The sequence below is a fragment of the Xiphias gladius genome, chromosome 6 (genome assembly GCF_016859285.1).
Source record: "Xiphias gladius isolate SHS-SW01 ecotype Sanya breed wild chromosome 6, ASM1685928v1, whole genome shotgun sequence".
Lineage (NCBI taxonomy): Eukaryota > Metazoa > Chordata > Actinopteri > Istiophoriformes > Xiphiidae > Xiphias > Xiphias gladius.
In genome coordinates, this window is record NC_053405.1 from 24,564,144 (window position 1) to 24,587,666 (window position 23,523).

Consider the following 23,523-nt stretch of genomic DNA (forward strand, 5'->3'; position numbering starts at 1 on the left):
TTCAAGGAGGGCATTGTGGTGGAGGGAGCGTAAAAGTCACTGTCATGTTGTAAAAGCTACTCTATACACATGTACAGTAGGCATATGATTGGGTGTCACTAGTCAGTTTATAGCCAATCAGCCGATTCAAGAATGACTGAGGTACTGTCCCTGAAATAAATAATACAAGGTTCTGAATCTGTGTTGCTTGCATTTTTGGGCATGTAAGCGAATCGGTTACATGTAGTTTAGGTTGAGGGTTATATCTTGTCTGTCTGACGCTTCTGACTGTGTTGTCTCTGATAAGTACTCGGCAGGTGACCTTAACAGTGACTCATTAATGCTAACACTATCCCTAAATGAAGATGGCTGTCTTCATACACACCCTTTCATCTCTCCCCTTGCTGCTGAGGCCACCCAGCCACCAAACATGCTCAGTTAATTACAGACACTGCTCAGGTTACCTCTCTGTGACATTTATTAAATGGGAATGACCCCACAGCAGCGTCTTTGCTGTCTCTGTGGAGGGATAGGCGCATGTCCAAACACGGCTCTCATTAATGCATGCAGGTCACAGTCAGGGTTGACTACTGCTGCAAGCCCAGTCCATTCATTCACACGTTTTTTAAAACTGGAACCTCATTAAAATTTCATTAACTTCACATGGTAAAATTTAATTTCAGTCTGATTATTACCCGGTCATTTGATCCCTCTAATGTGTCTTATTGAGTTATGACTGTGGTTTGAACGAATCCTTATTGATCCTTCAGTAGCAATCAGGAAAGTGATGGAGTGAAACTTATTGAACAGATCTTTAAAAAATCTGTGTGGATTGTAAATATGGGAAAGAAATCGTTAAACATTTAGAGACTTTAGAGTTTTAGAGATATTACTTATTATCTCACAGATTATTTCTGTGAGACTTATATATTCCTTAAAATCTCGGTTTTGGTTAAATTCCAACATTTAAATTGCTTTCAATGTTTCAGTCAAACGTTTGGCAAGGAAAAAGACACCTCAAACAGCATAGTCCCTTATCTAATCATATGTTTATGAGTATACAATCTATTCTGCCGGAGCACAAATCTCTTTATCTTTTGGCTTTAGCCTCTTGTGCATTTACTTTGTTCTGTATACCTTAAAGACAACTATGATGAGGCATTTTTCAAAGCACATTTCCTGTCTCAGACACTGTTGTCTCATGTATGATAGTTTAGTCTCTCATAAACTGTTCAGACTTGCCTAAAAGTTCTTTTTAATTGGAGAGCTCTTTAGGTTTGTTATCTGCTGCTCTCTTCTGGGGCTGTTCACGAGGCAACTGCAGGGAATATCAATTTAGTGAGGAAATCAAAAGTGTCTTCATATTTTTTGTCTTCAATTAAATCATAGAACTTTGCAGTATTTAATGGATTGCTTATTCACGGTTATTGACTTACTATCTTACTGCTTACTACCTGTAAAAGTATGAGAGGGAAGTTGAAAATGTAATTTCATTACTTATTTGATCCTAACTAGAGGAAAAGACAATGACTAAATACTGAAAACATGGCCAGATATACACTGGAGTAAGTAAAGTAGAATAAAATATTTATTTGCATTACTTTTACATTGTCACATGTCGTCACACCTAAACACCATCTGAAACCTTATGCAGAGAAAATAAAAACCATGGACAAATTAATCATACTGAACTCTATAATGGGTATATTTTCTTAAATTGGCCTCAGATGTAGGAATGAAAGCATGACATTCTACCTACAAAGACCCATAACAGACAGAAATGTCGCAGCTTTCCCTCAAATGAAAATTAACTGTTCGTGGTGGGAGTCTTGTACCAGTGTAACTGACCTCCTCTTTGTTGCAGTACTTCTACTTGTCTGAACTCTTCTCTAAACTCTGATGAGAAATGTTAACAGAATCGTGAGTACAACTCAATATCTCAACCCACACAGTTCCCTCCGAAAACATTAAAGCATAAGTGAACAGTAATTCTGGCTTTTCGGTTCTTAGTTCCACTAGCAGCAAGCAGAACTGTTTTAAGTACCGTGTTAACACGGAAATCCACTTTTTATTGAGTTTGTTTTGAAGCCACTGGTGTCATGCTTCTAACTATGCATGCAAGGATCTACACTAATGCAGTGAACAATCCCCCAGTGACAGTTCTCTCTGTCTATAACCTACTGTTCAAAATAACTAGATCTGTTTTAAGCTGGTTGAGACAAAAAATTAGAGCTGCATGAACAAATAATTTTATATTAACAATTTTTTAAAAATTACAATGTGTTAATTTAAAGAGGTCACTTATAATGATGGACCAACAAAGAATTGCCACTAGACTCTGCAGTTTTCCTCTGGTGCTACAAGCTCTATAGAGCTTTTTAGGATCTTTTAACTCTTGGTTTTAATGCTCACAACTTGATTGTTTTGGTTCCGTCTCACAGCTCTCATTAGCTTTGTTTTCAGATGCAGGAGACAGCTACCTGCTCAGCACTAAAAAGTAGACAGGGAACGTTAGCGACTGGCTGGGGGATAGGATTTAGCAGTAGCAACAGAGCAAATGGTTTCCAGCATATGGTGGCCAGAAACATATGACTTCAAATAAATACTAACCTTGCTCTTTCTCTTTTGGATGTGTACTTTTGCTAAAACCTTCATTACAACAGTTAGATGATATGTCAATGTTGCGTTTACAGCTTGTTGTAACACAAAAATCAAAACACAAAAACAAAAGGTAGTATTTGAAGTTTAGACAAGCATAATCAGACAGTGTGCTTCGGTGGCAACTGTTGGTTAACAACAGCAAGCTAGCTACAGTATTAACAAAACACCTATAACACGTTATAAAACTTGTTTTATAACATATTTATAACAGTCAGTCAGTATTTATAATATATCGATTTTCACTTCTCAATTTGTTACATTTCTCTGTTACTGTCTCTATCCAATTTTTTCATAACCATCTGCCATTTTGTAGAAAACTTTGGCTGAACTTTTCCCTAGAATTTTGCTTGTGCATCACTGAGAGTAAAGTCAATATTGGAGAACCAAATTGCCTGATCAAAATAAGAGGAACAGCTCAGCAGGTTCACAACATGTAAACATGCTGTGAAGATGCAAGAATGTCTTTGAGCCTCTCTGTCTCCAGTCTTTCCTCTGTCACTCTCTCTCTCGTGTCCTTCCATTGTTCTTATTTCTTCACTAATTCCCATCAATTGTGAAATTATTTACTCAAAGGCCTCAGCCAAGGCAACTACTGGTGCTCACCCGTTTAATCAAATTTTCTCCAAGTGGATGCACAGTCTTCCCTCTTTCAAAAACACTCCTTAATTGTAAATATCAGCAGGCTGGTGCCAACTTTTGTCCTCCAGAGTAGAATATGTCAAAATGATATTTTGTTAACAGTGGATGTTTCATCAAACCCACCAAAGAAGACCAAATACTTTATTGATCATTTCTGACAATGATCTGTTTATTTATAGTAAGGGTGTGCATTGAATACTTTGATAAAAATTGAAGGTTCTGCACCTCGCTCATCAGTAAGTCAGTCAGTTAGTATGACTCTGTTCCTGTTTTTTTTTGTTCACGTCACCTGCATCCATTTTTCATTTTCAGCAATAAATTTGTTTCAGATGCTATACTTTTTGACCATTAACTTGTAGGGCGCCAATTTGCTGTAATGAAAACTAATGATGATTGAGTGTCGTAAAACAGCAGGACTTAGATGTAAAGACACAGTGGAAGCATCTGCAACATTTAATAAAGGTGGCCGTTCCTTTTGAGAGTTGTAGTTAAAGAAAAATTTAAGCGAACGGAGAACAGATGAAACTCCATTTAAGTGAGTTAACACTTTTTTAATCATTTGAAAAGTCTCGTTGTAAACCTGTGAAAATCTGCTAGATGGGCTTAGTGTCAATTGGACAAGCCCACGAAAGATTTCTTGATGTCACATGGGGTTTCTTGTTCTCTCACGCAGGTTGGATTGCTATCCTGGGTGCACTGTGGCTTTTGGTTCTGGCTGACATCCAGGACTTCGAGATCATCTTGCACCGTGTGGAGTGGGCCACATTATTGTTCTTTGCTGGCCTCTTTGTTTTGATGGAGGTATTTAACATATAGCCCATTATTTTTGGCATTAGTCAGATACCCCATTTATATATTTTTTGAGAGATTTCGGACTCCAAATAGTGAAAACTGTGCCAAACGACAATTGCTATTTGTCACATGAGATTATTTTAACAAATAAAAAGTGAACCAGAACTGGGATAAATGTAGGGTTAGCTGGGCTCCCCTCTGACAAGTATCTTCGCAAGATACTACAGGAAAACAGGTTCAATGCTTGGTTCTATTGGCGGTATACTGGACAGAAATTCAGTCCATCAGTGAGCGTACAATCTGAAAAGTAATTATCTGCTTTTTACCCATGAGCCCCCAAGTGAGAGGATGAAAAAAAAAATAACTGCTTTGTTATTTCCCTCCTCTGAGTCTTTGGTGTAGATGTGGGCCCTGGCAACTCTATTTGTTGAATGCATTAAAAACTGTACAGTGTTATAAAGCAGACCCCAAAGGAGTGGCCACTGGTATGTTAATGTTTTTTTGTTCTCTGTGTCAGTAAGGATAACAAGAATAGATTTGTCTTTGCTAAATAAAAACCAAATTGCTATTCTTTTCTTGGTTTAATGCCACCTATAACTAATTCTCTTCATGTTTTTTTTTTCATAATAATCTTCTCCACTTCATTTTTCAGGCTTTAGCCCAGCTGCAGCTTATCGACTATATTGGAGAACAGACAGCACTGCTAATAAAAGTGAGTTTTTTCCTTTGATTCTCAGCCTTAACAATCCTTTCTTAGGGCTCCGTGCAACTGGCATAACTGATAATTGGGCACAGGTGACACTATATTGCGTTTCATGCATACATATTGATCCTTTCGTTCAGCACAGCTCTGAAGTCTGTGGTTTTTGCATATGATTCCTGTCAACGCTTGCACGGGCCTGAGGTAATTTTCATCCATATTCTTGCCTGTGTGCATCATGCAAGCAAGGTTTCTCTCAGCAGAGAATTGCACCAGAAATAGGTATGTCAGCTTGTGTTTAGACTGTTGGCCTGTATTAGTCTAATAATCACGCATGACAGGTGGTGTGCTATTCGTGGTCTCTGACCTGCTCATCGTCTCCAAACAATGGACAACATGCTGGGTAGAAGTGCATGACTGTAGAGTAAAGGATATGTGAAAGGAGTAGAAATTGTTTCCATTAACCTGCCCATGCATACCTAAGAGAAGACTATCAAGAGGGTTCAAACAACATCATGCTTGTCACTTGGAGAACTGGCCTCACTGTGTGTGTCCAGCACAGCTCAGAGATAAAACTCAAAGACACCACCACCACCTGTGGTCATTTCCCACATTCAAACAGCTTCATCGTCCCAGCCTCTGCTCGCCAGTGAGCGGCTCAGTGCCAGAGACTGAACATAATTGGTGTGTTTGACTTAAATCAGTGGTGGGCTAAGGGGGGCGTGTGCATCTGAGTGACTGATGAAAGAAGCAGTTGTCTGTCATTCTTATTATGTCCCTCCTCAGGCGGTGCCAGAGGACCAGCGCTTGGCCATAGCCATTATCTTGGTGATGTGGGTCTCGGCTCTGGCTTCTTCTCTCATTGACAACATTCCCTTCACTGCCACCATGGTAAGAGGCATCAGCACGATGTTTGAAGTTCACACTGCAGTATATCCTTTTGAAGTCACACACACGAACACAGTTCAGTCAGTCATATTCAGATTACATGAAGTAGTAGAGCAGTCTTCTTGAGTCATTTTCACAGCCAAATGCAATCTATTTTATCATTAGGGTTCAGTATTTGTTTTTTCCTTCATAGTCCTTGTAAATACTCAGTAAGGGTTTGCTTTCCCAACCAGGGGCTGACGTTTTGATTGATATAAGGCTATGTACAGTGTATGCATGCTCTGTAATTATAGTTTGTGAAAGTGATGTGCACAGCAGTATTCAGTCATGCTACATCTGGTTACACCAGCAGGAGCCATTGGAAATCTTCTGTAGTACGTTGCACGTGATCGCTTTAATTTTTTTTTATTTGTAGACTCATACTCAGAAGAGATGCAGACGGAGCCTCTGTGTTTATGTGTATGTTTGGGGTGTTGTTGGTACTGGGAAATGTTTAAGACTACTTACTATGTTTTAGAGACCAAAATCAACTGAAATAAAATGTTTTCAATTTCATTTTATTATTAAAATTATTTTGGAAAAGCATTGCAACAACCTTCTGCTAGGAGGGTTACCATACTAAAAACAGTGTATGTTTTCAATGATTTTCAATATACCTCTGTACTCACAGATTCCAGTTCTCATAAACTTGAGTCAGGATGCAGATGTGAACCTGCCTGTAAAACCTCTCATCTTTGCTTTGGCTATGGGAGCCTGTCTTGGTGGTAAGCCTCTCATTTTATCCTCTTTATGTATTAAAGTATAAACTGAAGTATAAAAATAGGGTATGAGACTATTTGGTTTTGGGCTTAACACACAAAAACTTTCCAGAGTTTCCTACAGACAACAGGGACTTTATAGTTTATCCCTGTTTGAAAGGTGTGGATCTTTATTGATGGCCTCTGCCAGAAGGAGACATCATATGCTCTAGGTGACAGCCACACTTTGTCCAGCTGTTTCACTCCCCGGGGAGGTCAGACTGTGCTTTTTGTGAGAGCAGCCCAAGGCCCTCAAAGCTTGCCTCATTCGGGCTCTACCAAACCCCAGCGGCTGGCCTTCAGGACAGTGTGGCTCTGTTTGGTTGGGAAGGACACAGAGAGAGAGATAGAGAGAGAGAGAGAGACAGAGACAGAGACAGAGAGAGAAAGAGAGAGCTGTCATAGTGTTTCAGTTTAATCAACTGCACTGTGACAGGTCCTTATCGATCTGCAGTACGATGGTGCCACTGCCCAGCTCCATCCCCACACTGACACCTTTTGAGATGTGAGCAACATCAAACAGCAGGATGGATACACACCTTGACTATCAAAATGTGGCCTATAGTAGATAAAAATAGTAAAACTTTAAATTAGATTAAGGCTGAAAATATTGAGAAAAATGACATTGAACTCAGACCTAAATATTTAGTTGTAAAGAAAAACTAGATTTTCATTTTTTTCAGTTCTCCTTAAAATGTTTTCCTGTCTGTTTAGGAAATGGCACATTGATAGGAGCATCAGCCAACGTTGTGTGTGCAGGAATCGCTGAGCAACATGGTTACGGCTTTTCCTTTGTGGAGTTCTTCAGGTGAGCCCTCTCTCTCTCAACAGCACTAAACGTAACAAGCAGTCCAAAGTTATAAATAAGTCATAAACATCATGTTTCAAAATCTGTCTCCCAAAGTTTTTTTATTTTTAGCTTATCTCTTTGGGTAATGTCCGATTTGTCTATTACGGTGCATCCTGTACCATAGGCTATTCTGCCTAAAGTGGTACTTACACATTAATGTCCGTCATATGTTACCATAGCAGATGCCAACAATGTGTACCGAGTTGCCTCATAACATTTATCAAAAAAAGCCACAAGAATTACAGTCCAGGGCTTGTATTTAACAAGTGTGTCAGAGCAGCAAATCACTTCAAACTGGCCAAAACTTCTCAGTGTTGCATTTTTGGTCCTACTTTTAGGATTAGAAGTAAAAGCAATTTATCAACTTTCCTACCCAGGAAATCACACTTATCTTGGCTTTTTTTGAATGAACTATGTCATCTGCATAATGAAGGATATCTCAACTTAATTAAAGCAGGGCAATTTTAACATAGTGTCTCATATCTCGCTAATTATTAGCGTGTATTTATTTATTTTTTTTCATTTCAAATAATAGTGGTGCTATAATATTTGACAGATATGTTCATATTGTTAGAGTGCGTTTCCCAAGACTGGGTAACATTATAGAAATAAATATGTTTCCTTGCATGGAGCAAATATAAAAAGGGCTGGAGTTGAAAGGGGGGATGAACAGTGGAAGAGAAGAGTAGACTACAGCCAGCAAAAGAGTTTTCATCATCGCTGTTTAAGCTTGTGCAATGTGTGCAAGATCTGGCACTATCAGAGCGTGTAAAACAAAGTGGTGTTGGGACGAGGCGGAGAGGATAATTTCATGCAACTGGGTAAAATTACCTTTTATTTTCGTTTACACAAAGGCTGCCTTTATATTAAAGCCTAATGAGTGAGTTGTCAGTGTTTACTAATAGTTTAAATGGCATTTTGTAAATATTGAAATCGGTTTTAATTAATTTTGTCATATTTTGCATTTAAATAACCTTGGTATATTACCAAGTTATTTGCCTATACACATAAAACCTACACATAAGACATGTTCATAAAAAAAGCAGTGCTATTTGCTGCATTTTGAGTTTTACCACCGTTTATTTTTTCAAACCGCAGCTGTCAGAGAACTACAACACAGCATCATAATTTCTATTTTGCAACTCTTGAGTGTTGTAAATCAGTGACATCAAACTCTCTCATTGGAGTAGTCCTTTGCTGAAAGTAAGTGTAGGTGGTTTGCTTGATAAACACGGGCTCTGTTCATTGAATTATGTTTGTGCAGGCACCTGTTTTATCTGGCAGAGGTTGCTCTACCTGTGGACGGGCAGTGCTGGAAGTCAGTGTACTGGCACGTTTAGTGCCTTTGTCTAAGCAGAACCAGGTTTTTTCAAGAGATTCCACCTGACCTCACTTGGGATATATACAGCAGTGTACCCTTCTGTTAGTAAAATGACTCCTGGAAACAACCTGGCAGACCTGAGCTTGTGTCCTCAGTTCTGGGCAGATATTCTAGTTCAAATCCTCTTCAGTAACATTGTCAGCGCACTGAGGAATTTTTACTACACTGAGTGTGGAGGAACTCAAACAAGCTGTAGCAAATAGTGCTCATGGTCAAAAGGCATGAACATTCAAAAATACTGTATGTATGACTGATTGAATTGATACTGAGTGATGTCGAAAGATTTCATTATATCTCAAGCAGGATGGTAAGTAGGCTGCCTCCGAAGTTGCCACCTGCTCACTAATAATTGACGTAACAGGCAGACGTACTTTGTAATTTGCTTGATGGAGAAGTGGAAGTGGTCAGTCATCTTGAAAGAAGGATGAATATGAGTCTGATTAGGCTTAATGTGCAATCACTTGGAAATAGCATGTCATTTGATTAATGGAAATACTAAGTGTACTGCCTGTACTGATGAATAGAGATAGAGTGAGACCATTTCTTTTGGGGTTTTGTTCTGTAAAAGCTTGTACTTGAGTTGGTGATTTGAATGTCTGCAGGTGGGATTTACATGAAACCCTGCTTTGTGCACATATATTCTTTCGTAGCAGTGCCACAATATTCTATGGCACTTAAGTTATAATTATATGCCTTATAATTTAAGACAGTGTCTGTGGCTGTGCCAACGCTCCTTAGATTTTTGTCGCCAAATGTACATCAAAGAATCACGCGATGAAAGTCCAGGTTACCGGAAAACATTTCTACTGGACTGAGATTGACAGGGATTGATCACTGCTGCCAATTTAATGGAGAATTCTTTTCACCTGTGGCTTACATGGGTGACCTGTCATTTCTATGTCGATATTCTTTGCTTTTTTAGCCATGCTCAGGATGGCAATGTCGGTATGCTGGTCCACCACTGTGGCCCAGATTGAAATATCTCAACAACTCTTGAATGAGTTGTCATGAAATTTGGCTTCATTTTGGCATTCATGGTCCCCAGAGGATGAAAACATTGTTAAAATTGTCATTGTGACTATCTAGGCATACTGATGTTATTATTTAGCATCTTAATCTTGCTTTTTATTTGTCTTGTTTCTATATATATGCTGATTTTAATAATTGTTATAGTTAGTAATGAAATCCTTAGCCAATTTATTGATCGATTAATTGTTTTAGTCAATTTGTAAGTTGCTCTGCTTTATAAAACTGTTGGTCTTTGTTCATCAGTATAAAATGTTACCTTTTCACTACTGCCTGATATTTTAATGACTATACAATTGATAATAAAAGAAAGCGACAGAAATAGATTACTCAATAATGAGTTTAATTGTTAAATACAGTAGTGTTACGTCCTCACTTCATTTTAGTAATGTGATTTCAGTTTACTATTGCAAAATATAATAGATATGGCCTTTTTGTGATAGACTTTTGGAGAATGCCACCATCCATCAGTCAATCAGTAGCCAATAAAAGACACATTAATATATTTTCTGTCCTCTGTATTGCATATAACATTAAGGTATGTCTTAAGTTTTGCGTGGTTGGTTGGTCAGAATTTTCAGTTGGCTCTATTAGGATTTGGTCCATCTTTCTTTGTTACTTAAAGCAGGGGGAGCAGAGGACAGTAAGAGGTAGTGAGATTGTGGATAACTGTCGGTGACCTTTGGCACTAAGAAAAGAGATTTCACTATTACCTATTCATTGCTGGTTTCTTGTTACCTTCTCAATCTGCTTTGAAGTGCCCCTAAATGTCAATGAAATAATTGGTGGAGAATTGTCATCAGAGTTTTTGTACGTTGACAAATGTGCACTGGGAAGACTCAGGATTGTCCACCTGCACAGAATGTCACTGAAATGGATAGGAAGATTGGAGCCTATCAGCTCTTCTTCTCTCCCACTGTAGCTTCGTTTACAGTTTTTGGATAGAATCATTGCTCTTGGGTGAAGCCCTACCTGTAATTGGCTGTCTGTGGCAAGGGTCACAGCTGTTCAGAGAGACAGGTAAGGAGGGGAGAAGTCCGTCTGTGACTCCGGGCAGCTGGGACTGACTGGTGCTGTATCAGGTGGTTAAATTCAGGGCCCAGATGAGCCCACAGGGACACAGATGCCTTTTTGATAGACATTCACAAAGGAAAATGAGAGGCTCTCAGCACTACAATTAAATAAAATCTGGCAAATAAAAGTGCAAAGAATTAATTAGAATAAAATATAATACAATGTAGAATAAAAAATACAACACATTAAAAATATAAGAACATGGGCTAACATTAATAAAAGGTGGGGTTTTTTTTTAAAACTTTATAAAATACCCAGATGCTTTGCTTTGGTAAGAGTACCAATACAACCATGTAAAAATACACCATTAAAAGTCCTGCATTCAAAACACTACTCAAGTAAAAGTATTATGAGTAAAATGTACTTAAAGTATCAAAAGTAAAAGTCCTCACCCTGCAAAAACAATGGCCCTTGTGACTGACATAAGCTGCATTTTACTGTTGTAGATTGTTGAGATGGAACTAGTTGTAACCACGTAATTTATAGTTTAATGCACTGGTTCCCACACTAGGAGTTGGGCCCCTTCTGGTGGGTCACAAGATAAATTTGAGTGGTCATAAAACAGTTAATGGGGTAGGAAGGAAGAAAAAAAAAAATTTCTGGTACACAAATTTTTATTCTTTTTTTTTTTTAGACTCATCTGTATTTTTTATTTTGGAGAGTACTTCTTTTGATGTCAAACTGTTATTTAAATTAAACATCTACAAACTTTAGGGGGAAATGTGTCTTTGGTGGTGCTGTTAACAACTCACTGATATCTGAAACATGACAAGGAGCCCAATTAGAGGGTGTTTTTTGTAAGGGGTTAGAAGACAGAAAGATGAGGAACAATGGTTTAATCTTTAACAATGCATTGTATGTTATAAGCTTATCACATGTTTTAATGTAAAACCTTAATCTAAAAAGTAACCAGTAACCATGGAATAAATGCAGTGGAGTAAAAAGTACAGTATTTCCCTCTGAAATGTAATGTGGTGAAATTGATAGAGTTAGTAAAAGTAAAAGTAGCATAAAATGGAATTACTGACGTGAAGTACAAGTACCTCCGAATTGTAGATAAGTACTTTGTTTTAGTGAATGGACTTAATTACTCTCCCCAGTGATGTTTTATTATTTCATTATACTCTTACCTCCTCTTTAAACTGAGGTGAAGTTGTTTTCCTGCAGGTTAATGAGAAAGCACAGACAGGCCAACATAGTGAAACCCTGGTGTTGTCAGGATGTCCATCCTCACCTCATAAGGATTTGTAAAGCGAGTGTAAAGAAAATCACCACAGGTGTCTGATCAAAAATTTAACAACTGCACTGAACTGCTTTTCAGTTTTAGATTTTCACATTGGTAAAGCTCTTGGTCCACAACACTGTGCATTAACGCCCAGGTGCAATAAACAAACAGGCTCCAAATCAAAGGACGATAAACAATATAAGCTGATTTAAAAGTAGAAGACCATTATTCAGGTTCTCACCCTGTGCTGCCCCTTTTGTAGCACCATGTGACAGAATTAATATTCCCATTCTTACAGCTCTCTGCATCTGCAAAGGGGACCTGTGCTGGGACCAATGGTCCCCTACACTAGAGACTACAGGTGTGTTATTTGCATTTGCAAGCCAGCTAACAAGCACTGCAATCAGGGACAAAAGCTTACACTAAAAATCTAAAATCCTATATATTTTTGGAAGTATAGGTAGTATATTCTGTACCACCCTAGAGCCTAAAAACTACACATTTGTGCATTTTTCAGGTTATACTGCTTATTGAAAGGCACAGGTCAATCATTACCATAGGGAGCAATGCTGTCCTGTGTCAAGCATACAGCCACCACAGTAAGAGAAGTGTGTCCCTCTGGTTTATATAAAGAGCGTTTTTGAGATTGCATCAGGACTTTCAAAGAGCGCCCTTCAGATGCAATTAAAGCAATGTTTGAGATCACAAGGTATGAGGAATTTTTTAGGCAAGGTGAACCCTGCACTCTTTCTATGCTGTTTTGAGGCAATTTCTTTCAACTGTCCTCTGTCCCTTCATGCTGTGCCTGTGATGGGGACATGAGTATTGCTCAGCAGAAAGGGATTCACTCGTATAAAGGTGACCTCAGATTTCCCATTTATACATATTACATGTATTTAGAGTATAATTTAAATGCAATTATATACGACAATGGCAGAAGTAGTTAACAAGCTCAGAGGCACAATATGGAGTGAAATATATTCCCCCACTGCAGATCAATATACACACCACTGAGCTGTTGTGACCCTCCATCTACACTGCTGAATGCTGAATTACTATCAGGCTCTCAGGTGCTTTATAGCATTTATTCTTTAGAGGGATCAGTGGTGTGGTTTTGTGGTCTGATGTTTTCATTTTAAATAGCTCCACTTAGCAAAAAGGTCTAATAATCAGAGCCTCAAACTGATGTGGCTGCGGGTTGTACGTGATTGTAAAGAAACAAGGACTGTGTAGAGCGGTTTTATTCTTAGTCAGCCATTCAGTGTCATTCTTGTGATTATTTCTGACCATTTCTATGGTCAGACTTTTTTCTGGTAACATTAAAAGTGAAAATACTGTTGAAAATATAAACAATTAAGCATAAATCTAACCTCTGTTTTGCTTGTTAATGTATGTAGGCTAAGCAGCCAAACAGGGTTATGTGTCAATGAAATATTCAAATGTTTCTTAATTTCCATGTCTTCTACATGGATCATCAACTGATGAGGATGCTGACTTTTTGCCTGGGATTTGTAGCTTCAGCTTCAGCCTTTTAGCACAATATTAGGTAGTTGAGTAGGCATCAATTGCATTTTTAAGACCCCTTTACAGGATTCTTGCATTGAAAATGAGTCAGGTGGAAACATTAAAAAGTCAGTTGAAGTTTGTAGTTTCTTAGATGGTGTTAATGATGTGAAGAGCATGAAGGAGACTCCGCTGACACCATCTTGATTGCATATAAAGGTTTATTACAAAGAAGTATAGCATCAAATCAAGGGTCTGCAGATCTGCTTGTGAGAGGGTGTGAAGCCAATGAACCACTCTGAAAATCGGCCTTGGTCACCGACTCTTAAATAAGGAAATTGTTTTCCTAAAAACTGTCACTAACATATGGTTTCAGTCACAAAGCATTAACTTCCTTTTCCAAACTGTGAGGCACCCTCTGAGGACCTTTGACCTAGGGCCTCTATGTAAACACAGCTCTACATATGTAAACATACCCCTCAAGTTTTCAACCAAGTCATGAAGCTTTTGCTAGCTTAATTAGTTAGCTAAAAAATTCTATTAGTCACAGTTGTCATTTTAGCCGACAAAATCGATGGTTACTGTCTAGAAATGATAAGCTACTTTTGGATACATCTGAAATGAAGGACTAATTGTTTCAAAAATGATGAAAGAGTTTTGAGTGGTAAATCTGCCGCACTTTAATTCAAAACTGCATGTGTCCTCTTCAAGAATGGAAAGATTGAGAGACATACCCACATTAATAAAGGGGATTGGGCTTAGCGAACAGCTAATTAATACCAAACGAACCAATCCATTGTGATGCAGTAAGCCAGTGGAGGTGTTCTTTTAGGAGCGGGAATGAGCGTTCGAATGAATGGTTTCTCAAGAAGTTTACTCAGAGGTTTTGGATGTTAGATTAGGGCCTTGGGACCATTGATGACCATATCAAATTTGTCACTTACATCCATGATAATCTAACTTTAGTTAGGGAAGTTGGTCAGGGTGGAGTGAGATGCAGTGAAGATGGATTTAGTGGATTTGTAAAACTGGACATCATCAGTGTTGTAATAGATGCGGAGACAATGACGATGGATGATATTAATGAAGCATAGAGAGAATAAACAGAAGAGGACCAAGTACTGAACCTTGGGGAACTCAGAGGATAAGTGGCAGAGGTGCACAGTCGTTAATAGTGATGAACCGTTGTCTGTCTGTGGGATATGACTTGAGCCAGGGGATGGCAGTACCGGTCAGCAAAGGCAGAGACAGACTTTGTGCTATGCCTGCTTCCATATTTTATGTTATCCTTAGCTAACCAGCTGCTTTTAGTAGCTTCATATTTAGCTTGCAAACATGGGAGTAGTATCAATCTTCTAAGGCTGTCACTTTTTCCAAAAATGAAGTTTGAACGAAGTTCGGATGACACACAATTCCTTTTTGAATTAATTGGAATGTATCTGTTGTGCCGTAAATTTTGAATTTGAACAGGTCATTACAATTCACATATTAACTTTTTCCCCCACATTTGAGTGAATGTTCCAATTTCGAATAGCAACAGCCCTACGATCGTTTTATCAAACTCTGTTAAGAGGAGGTTTGTGATCAAAGTACACGCCATAAAATATGGGAAGTAAATGGTCAGGTTCAATCTTTGTTTAGCTAGCAGACATGTCTATGCTTACCTGTTACTTTTGTTGAACATTTTAATTGTTTAAGGTTTTCCTCATGATACATCCCCCTATGATGTGTAAATAAAAATTATAATCACTCTGACCTTTGAAACTCAGTTCAGCTGGCTGCTGAAAAAGTTTGACTCTGTTAAAATTTAAATGCACCACCACGCCATATTGAAAGCATGATTAATGAGTTTAAGTGCTTGACTAGCCTCATTAATCCTCAGTTCAAGTACTAATTTGACATTTTCAAATGCATAATAAATGTAAACTGCATAATTTTATTCATTTGAATGAAGAAATAGTTGTAGCAATAAAGAGTAATACATTGACACATAATTATCAGACAGCCCTCACACACGTATTTACACACTACACCTCTGGACTTCCTGTATGCTTTTCTCAGTTTCTTCAATGCAGAGGATTCAATAAATGGATCATTGTGAAAGGCTAGGCTTCGAAATGGCTTCTGTTTCAGAAGACCTTATGTAAGAGAGAGAGGAAGCATATAATGTACAATAGGTCTAGAGTTGCTAACTCATTAGATCTCTCTCTATAAGGAAGCGCAAAATGCACATGAAAAGCTCTTCAAAAGATTATTGTCCATTGTCTTTGGGTATAGACCGTTTTCTCCATTCCTGAGGAATACAGTTGGTACATTTCTTGAATAAGCCCACAGGTGCCCACATATCTATGTTATAGTTTCGTAGCTGGTACTTACCATCAAGTAGGCCATTTTTACTTTGTCACATTTGATCTGAAATCTTTTGATTAGTGACTCAAGTTGCACTCTGCAGCACAACTGTGGTTACAGTATACCAAAACAGCTGTGAGTCAATGCATTTCATTTTGGATAAGCCCTATTCCATCTATGGTTATAACTCAGTAACTGACTACAAATTTGTTTCCAAATAGTCAAATTTATCAGTTGTACATCCTCCACATTTACTCACATGGCTTAATTTATTATTCCTTTTGTGTGCAGTACCGGTACTATGGTTACACTTGGCATCATCAGTCGCACTTGTTATAGATCAAAGACCCCAAATCAAGCTAAGGTACTGTTATGTTCCCACCTGATAATGTTATTAAATGCCAACAAATCAGAAAAACATAACAGATACACCCCACAAATATTTAAAGATTTCTATAAAAGGCAAATCCTTATGGGAAAGTAGAAACGTAACAAGAGGGCATCCATTTGACATTGCCCATCAAACACTGAACATCAGTGCTAACTGAACTAAAATAGTCGTCTCAGGCCCTGAGATACTCTGAGAAGGAATCATGCCCAGGTAAACAGAATACACATTAAAAAAAAGAGAGAGAAATGTAATGTTTGCATTTCTCTAAAAATCAAGCTTGCACAGTTAACCTTAGCATTTCACATAATTGTCTGTGAATCTCTGTCTAACCTGTGTGTGCACTGGAATGGTTGGTGTAATTAAATACACATCAGCCTAATGGATATGTTCCACTGAAAAAACTAGAGTTATGTCTGTTGGTAAAACCACATTTACACCAAATGCAATATCTGTTTCTGTTTGTTGCTGACCAATGGACAGACAAAAAGCCGATTATGCTCGTCCTATGGTAAACATGCTTCATCATCATAATGCTTGGTCATGCATTATAAATAACTGGCTGTTATCATTTTCCATTTATCTAAATAGGAAGATTAGCATAGCTAATAAACAGTGATGTGAATCATCATCAGTGTGAAGTATGGCAGCAGTAGGTATTTTCTGGTTTATTTGGTGCTTCTTTGGTACTTCTTTATTGAGTCTATCACTGACTCAGCTTCACATCTCACACTGTACCATTACAGTAGTAATGTACAGTAGGCAACAGCTGCTCCAAATGATATTTTAATGATATGGGTGCTTTTCATTTTTCAGTATGGGTTCTATAGTTTTAATTAGTCCTATGTTACTTTGATGGAGATTAATTGCTGGCACACTAACTATACATGTATTTTCTTTTTTCTGTCTCCGTCCTGTAAAACTGATCTGTGTCACAGACTGGGGGCAAACAGATCTCTGGCTCTCAGAGCAGCCATGTGTCCATATAGGACATGGTACACATCCAAATAATAAACCATCTGCAGTTCGGGAGTCATCTAAGTACACATTTGAAATTGATGGTACTAATTCAAGAATGAAATCTGGGGGAACAGTCTGGTCTGTAGACTACTTAATTTTACATGATTACTGCTACTTTAATGGCAGTGATCATTGCTGTTGCACCATGAAGCTAACTAAATTTATGTTGTTATAATGAGAGTAGGCTGGCTTTTAAAATGCCAGGCAATTTCACAGTTTCCTAAGGCCTCACCAACTTTACCCTGTCACAGGTGCCCAACTTTGGACTTCTTAGTTGTTAGCATGCACTTGAGGACTTTTTAAAACTCTTTCACCAAACATGATGGAATTTAATTTGGCAAATAATGTGCATGCACGTGTTAACATCTTGTGGGACCTGTCTTGGAGAGCAGATAGCAAGCAGGAAGAAAAACCTTCACCTGCTGGCCTAGGTGTCCTGAAGCAAGACACTGAATTTGTACCTGCTCCATCAGGGCTATGCAACTGGGACCTCTCTGTGCAGTGGGTTGAGTGAAAAGGGAGTCACCCTGTGGGGCTCCGGAGAGTGTCACGCATCAGAATAAGAGTCAGTTTTACTGGCTAAGAAAGAATCACATATGAAGAATTTGAATGTGTGTGGCTGCCAAAGATCAAAGTAAGTCTAAAATAAGGAAAACCAATAAAATCAGTTCAACAAAGAGAAGCAGACTGTCGAATTTTGATGGTAAAAGAATAAGAGGAAATATGAGAGGCAAGATCTTAATGAACTTTTGCAGAAGCTTTATAAAATGTAAAATAAGGCAACAGCTCTGTTCGAAGTGTATCATATAAAAACTTGCAGCCTGAAGACACCTGTTCTCTAAAATTACCATTTATTTCCCACATATTGTAATTTGCTTCTGATCCATTGACCTCACACCACAAAACTAGCTTCTGAACAAGACAATGGCATAAAAGACACCTGTTTACAAATGTCAGATCAGCTGTATGCAGACAGCTAATCGATTCAACATTGAGTGCACTTGTTTATTCTGGGATGTCATTAACAAGTTGTCCAATTAAGGAAATGAGAGAGTAACAGTAAATCTTTATTTATATTTTATGGCCTAAAGTTTAATTAACGTCGCTGTCAAAATTTACACAAGAATCATGATGCAGAGAAGGTATCTAATTATAAATGGAGAAATCTCTGTCTTTCTGTCTGTCCTTCGATTTTCTCGGCAACCGCTCATCCAATCGACTTCAGACGTCATGTGTGTATTGCCGAGGACCCAAGGAAGTGTGACTTTGAAGTTTTTTTCAATGAGCAGTTCTCAAGAAACATAAAAAGAGAAACATTACATCAGTCGGTTAGAGCTGGGGCGACTCATCCACGTAACCAAAGTCATCGATTCGCACAACACCACTTTGCAAGGATGGCTGCGCCCAATCAAAGGACTCCCCGGAGAACAAGCTGCAGCTATAAAACCGCACACAGGAACATCTGAAGTGTGGAAGTATTTTAGACAGAGACCCAAGCTCTGCAAAATTGTAAATGGCTTATCAAAGCAGTACAACACGGTCACTTGAAGCGAAAGCATCCCGGAGCGCTTTGTTTGAGACGCAGCAACAGCAAGACAGCACCGTTTTGTTTACTTTTTATCTCCACCCAAGCATGATAACCTGTATTAGGTTTATTAGCAGGCAGAAAAAGTAGTACCATTTTAAGTTTAAAGTCAAGTTCTTCAGTAAAAATACTTATTCTCCAGTTCAGGGAAAGGATTAGTATGACACACAGTGGTTAAATTAATCTAAACTCACTGGCCAGTTTATTAGGTACACCTGGATGAAACTGTGTTACTAATATTTTGTCAACCTTAATTCATATAAATGGGATGGACAAAATATTAGACCTCTCACTATAACTCAGTACAGATCAACAGCACCACAAATGACAGCCCTCAGAATGAACATTAAAGTAATACTACTTTCAAACAGATTCTATAAAAATTAAACATTATAGTCCTCAGGAATGGAGGATTTATTGCAGGACTGTTGTATTATACTACATTAGTTTTAATCTAGGTGTACTAAAAAACTGTCAAGTGAGTGTATGTGTCACAGCAATCCTTTTGGTATCTGACAGATGTAGGGTCTATTATTATTAATAATATTGTAACACAGCAGTGACATGGAAATTAGATGATGATGATGATTGAATAAAATACTGAATTATTAACAAGACAACAAGCATGTTTTGAACGACCACTGCACTAGTATGAACAAAATGTAAGGATTATAAGCAATCTGTGGTCAATTTCCTGGCTACATGTAAGAGACAAATTGCGGAATGTATCTTTATTTTGACTGTTAATTTTTCTTCTGCGAAAAGTCAGTTACAAAAATACTGTTACATCAGTATCAGTATAGTTGAGCTCCTCAAACCCAGTCTTGATCATACATTGAATGTTGGTAATAGTTGAAGATGGAAGCTTTGATATCAGTCTTATCATGACCAGCATTGAGGACAAGTTGCTCCAGGCAGTTAGCTCCATTTTTCTGATGTAGAAATGTAGTCAAATTGATCTGGAATTACACATTTATGGACCGTTTTGAGATCTGATGATTTTTCTGACAACTGTACTATACATAAGGGCATGAGACCGCAGACACGCCCGAGTTAGTTAGTATCCTTCATAGTAAACACTCTGCTTATATTGTTGTCAAAGTTATGTTACTGCCTTGTAGATACGTGTAAGTGCAAAGGCCTGCATTGCATTACCAAATGACAGGGACAACGATAAAAGTAGGCGTAGCACATATAGTAATTCACCCCGCATTAGCTAACTTTAGCTAGTTTCAAGTATCTGTAGGTTCATTTTCATATTGCGCAGAGTTAAATGTAAAACCAGTGGCTTGGTTGGGAAAGTATGCAACACATTAAACAATCTGAAACAGTTGGAAAATGTTCAGTAGAGATCATTTTAGTGAACAAGCTACAACATCGAAAACCACTAGTTTGGCACAATAAATCCAGATTATATTTTCTGAAATGAAAAATTCCAGAATTATTATCTTTGAGAGCTTGTTTCTTCTTCAGAATAGTACTGGTTAAAGGCAGTAGATGCCACATTTTCTGTGTACGGGGAGATTACCCACAGTGAAGATGCAGTTGTACAGTGATAACACTGCTAACACATATTTCAGATAAATGTCACAGATGTATCAGACTGCCCACATATCAGTTTAAGGAAGTTTGTTCACCTGAAAAGCTGCTCACTCACAGGAGAGGACAGGGCGACTGACATCTCTGACATCTTTGCATTTTGCAGCGGCCATTTTGGTGCTTGTCAGGCTCAGCCCAGTGTTGTAAACTTGCCTTAACTTTCATCAGTCTAGTTACTGTAGCAGTCAAATGGGTCATTTTGGAATACACTGACAAATTAACACTGTCGTAATTTGTGTATGAAAACCTGTGATGTGTGAAACTGTTCTCTGTCAGACTCAGATACTTTGTCAGACTCGGCGGTACTTAGGCTAAGCTAACTAAGTAACTTTGTGAATCGTGTCAGCAAATCATACAGTAGCCTACCAGGGTGAGTGAAGCTATGGTAAACCTCTGACTGGATTTTTTTTCAGGCCAATACATATTTGTAATCTACAATTTGTAAAACAAGTTACAGAGGTGGCCCATTCTAGCCCTCGATGCCTGCTAAACAAATAGCATGTTGAATATCTTAAATATGTTAAATATGTTATGTTATATAGATGTACTATATTTGTAGACCACATGGTAGCCTTCATCCAAGTAGACTACAAATCTGCTACCTATCACCTGCTAGTACGATTCCTAAATCCATCCCTGATTCTAACCCTGGGTTAGTTCCTGGCTCTAAAGATGTTTGGGGTGATACTGTGGATTCACTTGACACTTCCTAGTGTCTGGTTGAGTTTTACGAAGCAGTCTTCTCTAAAAAAAGAGTGATATGAAGCTGCTATAGCCCCCTCTGTTAGCCAGAACGAGCACAACACAAGATGTCTGCCAACTGCTCTGCTGCCTGGTCTTTCTTTCCGGTCTGTTTTTAAATCACAGTTAAAAATGGGGACATTTCTGGGGACAGCTCCAGCTGGGAAAGGGCCACCAAAAACAGAGACTGTCCCCAGAAAAAGGGAACATCTAGTCGCCCTAACGTACATGTTCACAGTAAGATGTTAACAAGTGACAACTACCATGTTACTATGCTCACTTTAGCATAACGCACATCCCCACAGTTACGTGTTAACAAGTGACATTTATCATTTAACATGTAGCATGTTAGCATGTTCAGTGTACAATTATGATGTTAAAATTAGAATTACATTCAAGTTATGGCTGACGTATATTTGGCAATGAGCTTGTGAAGTATTCTGCCATGAACTTAAGTATTGAAAAAATTGAGGCTCTGACCTACGGTGGCACTTGAATAAAGGTGTAGGGATCATAAATTCATCATTAGGATTCATCATCTGGGGACCACGACCCTTCGTGTGACTCAGGACCATATGGACTTATCACTATTTGTCCCCTTAAATTCATTATTTGCACCATTATTGGTTATTTTGTATTTTTTTAGAAAACTTTCTCAGCAGGAATAAAATGTCAATTGACGGCATTTTTCTGTTCTTCTCGTTCTTCTCACAGGTTAGGATTCCCCATGATGATAATGACATGTATGATCGCCATGTGCTACCTGCTGGCCACCCACATTGGACTTGGGTGGAACATGTGATCCAAATCCAAATCCAAAGAGACTGTGTGTGTTTGTGTGTGCGTGCATGTGTGCATGTGACCACTCCTCCAAGCATTTAGAGTTTCTGCTCACTGTAATGTGATGTGTAGCCTGATTAACTGATCAGATCACAGGCACTATTTGAAGCATTGTAGCCATATTGTATTTTTTAAAGTATGGAAAAGTGTCTTTGAGTAAAGTACAGACCATCAGGGACCAGAGTTACGGGAGCTTTGACCAAAAATGTGTCTTTACTGAAAAAATGGACCCACTCTACAATGCTGTACATGGTGCTACTGCCTCAGTGGGTATAACTGGTGTAAGTGATTCCAGTCCATTCGCCTCTGATGTCAGACTGTTTGTTCTTTTTGAAATCCATGTGGTCTGTTTACAAAAAGCAGCAAATAATTTCTGTAGACGTGTATTACACTGATTTACTTTTAGAGACATTTAGAACATGATCCTGATTTGTTCTAGGCAAACATTTCATCCATGGTTAACCAAATTTATGTTGATATTAAAGGAACCACAAGACCCAGTGAAAGGGATTTTATAATGGTCTATGTCTAATATTACTTTGTTGGATTCCCAAATCTCAGTGCTCTGTTGCCAAATCGGAAAAACAAAAGCAGCAACAATGAAATTTGAAAAATTACAAATGACAGATTATTTAATTACGTATTAAATAAAACAGGTGTAGACTGTTATCTACATATTGTATATTATCTATTGTACTGTGTATACAGTGATCTCATGTAAACACAATAATTTAGTTCAGTTAACTGTAATGTAGAAGTTTAGTCATGTAAATATTCTTACATGAAATGGACAACAGCTTTGTACCTTGTCCATTTAAATCTGTTACCTGTATTTATTGTACAGCTCAACAACCTGAACGTCACCTATGTTGGAAGGTTGAAACTTTCAGAACATTCAGACAGCGATCAACATGAATAAAGTTTGTGATGTTTCTGAATTTCATTTGGCTCAGTTTGATATTGTCATTCTTTATCTAAGGGACGCTCCATTTACTCGTCATGATGAGTGCTATTCAGCCGGTGAAAACACTTGTATAATCTTCTGTGCCTTTACAGGAGCTGTCTAAACCCTGAGAAAATTACCCTGATGATGCCATTAGGGTTATCTCAGGTTAAGTTTGGAGACTTAAAATTTATAACAGGAAGACTGCTATTCAAATTGGAGCAATGGAGTTTTAAAGAAGTGGGTAATTACTTGGCAGAGAGGGTCTGATGAAAGATGCAATTGGAGCGCATTTTGAGAACTGTAGGTTCCAGTGTTTTTGCAGCTTAAACCATAATAAGGACTCGATTTTCACCATTATTTTTGAATTTGTCTGGCAAGTAACCCAATGCTTAAGTCCAATAGCTGGAGTACCCCTTTAATATTATATGTGCATTGCATGCACTATAAACTTGACATATGCCTTGCATTTTGTTGATGGGTGTAAATTTTTAAAATCACTGTGGATTGTGTTCTACAGTGATTAAGTGGCTAATGGATGTG

At 38.1% G+C, this 23,523-nt stretch overlaps 1 protein-coding gene across 1 annotated transcript in view; it reads left to right on the forward strand.

Moving 5' to 3' along the window:
• The window catches only part of oca2 (oculocutaneous albinism II), a 47,343-nt gene extending 25,321 nt beyond the window's left edge, over positions 1-22,022 (forward strand). The window contains exons 18-23 of the mRNA XM_040129100.1: positions 3,953-4,080; positions 4,724-4,783; positions 5,558-5,662; positions 6,330-6,423; positions 7,171-7,264; positions 21,912-22,022. Of these exons, the coding sequence (XP_039985034.1) occupies positions 3,953-4,080; positions 4,724-4,783; positions 5,558-5,662; positions 6,330-6,423; positions 7,171-7,264; positions 21,912-21,999 (569 nt within the window). The 3' untranslated portion in view covers positions 22,000-22,022. The remainder of the gene's footprint in view (positions 1-3,952; positions 4,081-4,723; positions 4,784-5,557; positions 5,663-6,329; positions 6,424-7,170; positions 7,265-21,911) is intronic.
• The last annotated feature ends 1,501 nt before the right edge of the window (positions 22,023-23,523 follow it).